This window comes from Nicotiana attenuata, unplaced genomic scaffold (assembly GCF_001879085.1).
Source record: "Nicotiana attenuata strain UT unplaced genomic scaffold, NIATTr2, whole genome shotgun sequence".
Lineage (NCBI taxonomy): Eukaryota > Viridiplantae > Streptophyta > Magnoliopsida > Solanales > Solanaceae > Nicotiana > Nicotiana attenuata.
Window position 1 is genome coordinate 14,172 of NW_017679323.1, and position 2,750 is coordinate 16,921.

The 2,750-nt window shown below is 35.6% G+C and overlaps 1 protein-coding gene across 1 annotated transcript; it reads left to right on the forward strand.

Moving 5' to 3' along the window:
* Positions 1 to 421: 421 nt before the first annotated feature.
* On the forward strand, positions 422 to 811 carry LOC109221742 (serpin-ZX-like; the record flags this gene model as incomplete). Its single annotated transcript, XM_019386194.1, has 1 exon — positions 422 to 811. A coding segment is annotated over exon 1 (390 nt), but the record flags the coding sequence as incomplete, so codon positions are not given.
* Positions 812 to 2,750: the final 1,939 nt, after the last annotated feature.

Genomic DNA, 2,750 nt, shown 5'->3' on the forward strand with positions numbered 1-2,750 from the left:
GTTTTTTAGCTTACAAAGTATATTGTTAACTTTTGAGCCAAACAGATCTTATACTATTTTAGATGTCTAACAGATTTTGAAAGAGAAAAATTTATATAATTTGTTTTACCCCAAACGGAACTCTAACTTATACGGAAAGAGAGAGACGATAGTTAGAGCAATATCAGGGACGTTGAATGATAATAGGGAATAATATCTTCAAATAATTCATAATGGAGAAATATCAGGGAGGTTAAGGAATATCATGTATTTTGGGTAACCAAAAGTTACCATATATACTAGGGAATTCTTGTAACCAAAGAATACAAGTTGTAAACAGTAAATTAATTTTCAATAGTCCAACCCTATAGGGTTTTAGGATCCAATTCTATATATAACAGTAGCCAATAACGAAGACGTGCAGAAACAAAAACAAGAATATATGGAGAAACAGAAAGAAGAGAAGAAGGATTTCTGTGCGCAAGTTACTAGTGAGCTTATGCTGAAGGAGATCCAAAAGGGCTCCAATGCTGAGAACATAGTGCTGTCTCTGTTATCTTACACCGCCGTACTGAACATGACGGCGGCCGGAGCAGCGGGACCTACTTTAAAACAGATGCTTGAATATCTTGCAGTTGAGAATATCGACGATCTGAATACCAAGTTCTTAGATATGGCGGCTATAGCGACGAGCAATAGTGATGGGGGTCCTGATGTGTGCTTCCTTAGCGCACTTTGGGTGGAACAACAACTTCGCCTCAAAAAGTCTTACCAACAACTTGTCAAGAATGTCTACAAGACAAGGGCTAAAAGTGTCGATTTTAAACGAAAGGTACTCCTTTTCCATGCTTGATATGTGATAAATGTGTGTATGAAAAATACTTCTCTTACCTTTACAGCTTGTTTGGATGGTTGTTACACCTCGTTTCATAATATATCGTATTGTATTGTATTATACTGTATCGTTTAATTAGTATAATGTTTGGATAGATCGTATTGTTTGTTGTTGTTTCATGATATCATGCACCAACAATATGAAGAATAAACTGACAATATTATAAAGAAAAATTATGATACGGGGTAAATTTGTTATATAAAAAGGTAGGGTATAGAAATGATAAAATAAAATTATTTAATAATAATGAAGGGTGAGATGAGAGAAAATGACGCAATCACACCAAATCGGTCCTTACATAAAGGCACATTTCGTCGTTACGTAACGACGGACTTAACGATACGATACAATAAAATTTAAATAACAACCAAAACAAACATCGTATTCAAAGTTACAATACGATACAATACAATATGTAACAACCATCTAAACAAGCTGTTAATTGTTTTGTATTACTTATCTATACTTTTACAACCAATATTAAGTATTTTATCTTTGTGCCATTCAAAACAAAGAGTGTATATTACCCCGTTCTATCAATGCGCTTGCGTAGATCTTGAGAGAAGCTTTGTTTATAACTTGAATATTACACATGAATGAATTTATGTAAATAACAGTAATTCATTACATTGAATATTAATTAAATATAGGAGGAGGTGGTAGAAGAAGCTAATGCATGGGCCAAGTGTATTAGGAAAAAACTGAATTTAAATATTGAAGATGACGTGTCATGACACGTGGACCGGTCAAATAGTCAAAGCGTGGTAATCAGTTAGAAGGCACGAGCAACAACAAATGCGGGAGAGAAGATACTTAAAGGCACGAGCTATTATTCAAATGAAACGAGACTCGTACCTGTTTGAGTCATTTAAAGCTCGAAGATCGGAAGGAATTGAAGACATGAATCTGATAGCAGAAAAGAGTCCAAATTCAGTATTAAATGCCAAATACGTTAGAGAATTTGTATTTAATATGAATGATTGAGTAACGTTTCTTTTAATGTCATTTATTGCTCGTAATTGCCTCATTAAGACAAAGGCATTACACTTTCTCTTAAAATTAACTATAAAAGGAGAAAGTCACAACATCTGTAGGACACGAGAAAATATTACTGGAATAAACTTTGTTCTTTTTGCTTTCTGATTATATCATTCAAAATCTCTTTCTTATATACTTTTTCGATTATCAGTAACCCGAGTTCTTCTAAATTCAAGCTTTGACCTAAAATCTAATTTTTGGTTAAACAAATTGGTTCCGTTACCGGAAATCTGATAATTAAGCATATCTCAACCTAATTTTCTTGATTGCATCAATCATGTCGAACAACAATGACAACACTCAAGGAAACCCAGAAATTCAGACAATCCAACAACTTCAGGAAGATTCCCCACAAGGCTCTCCACAAGGTTCTCCACGAGGCTCCCCACTATGGTCTCGTGAAGGCACTCCTGATGGATCTCACACAGATGGACAGGCTCAATTCGAAAATGTTGAAACCATGAATGAGGCTCTGCAAAAACTTATTGCCTCTCAAGTCAATAACGCTCTTCAAGCTTTTGTTAGCCAATTACATGCTGTTCCACCCACATCTACTCCAAACAACACCACTTTGGAGAATTCTCGTTCAAGATTGGTTAATTCAGGCAGCGGTGGAACCCCTAGTGAAACACAAGAGAGAGACCCAGGTAATCCAGTTAACTCTGATTTACAAAATCTAGTACTAACCTTGCAGAAACAGCTTAAGGAGCAAAATGAACGCATAGAGCAAATACCTGGAGTACCGCCGTGATCAAGGGAGTGGATATAGATAAATATTCCCAACAACTATGGAAGCCAAGTGCTGCTCCCCTCCCAATTCCAAAGAAGTTTAAGATGC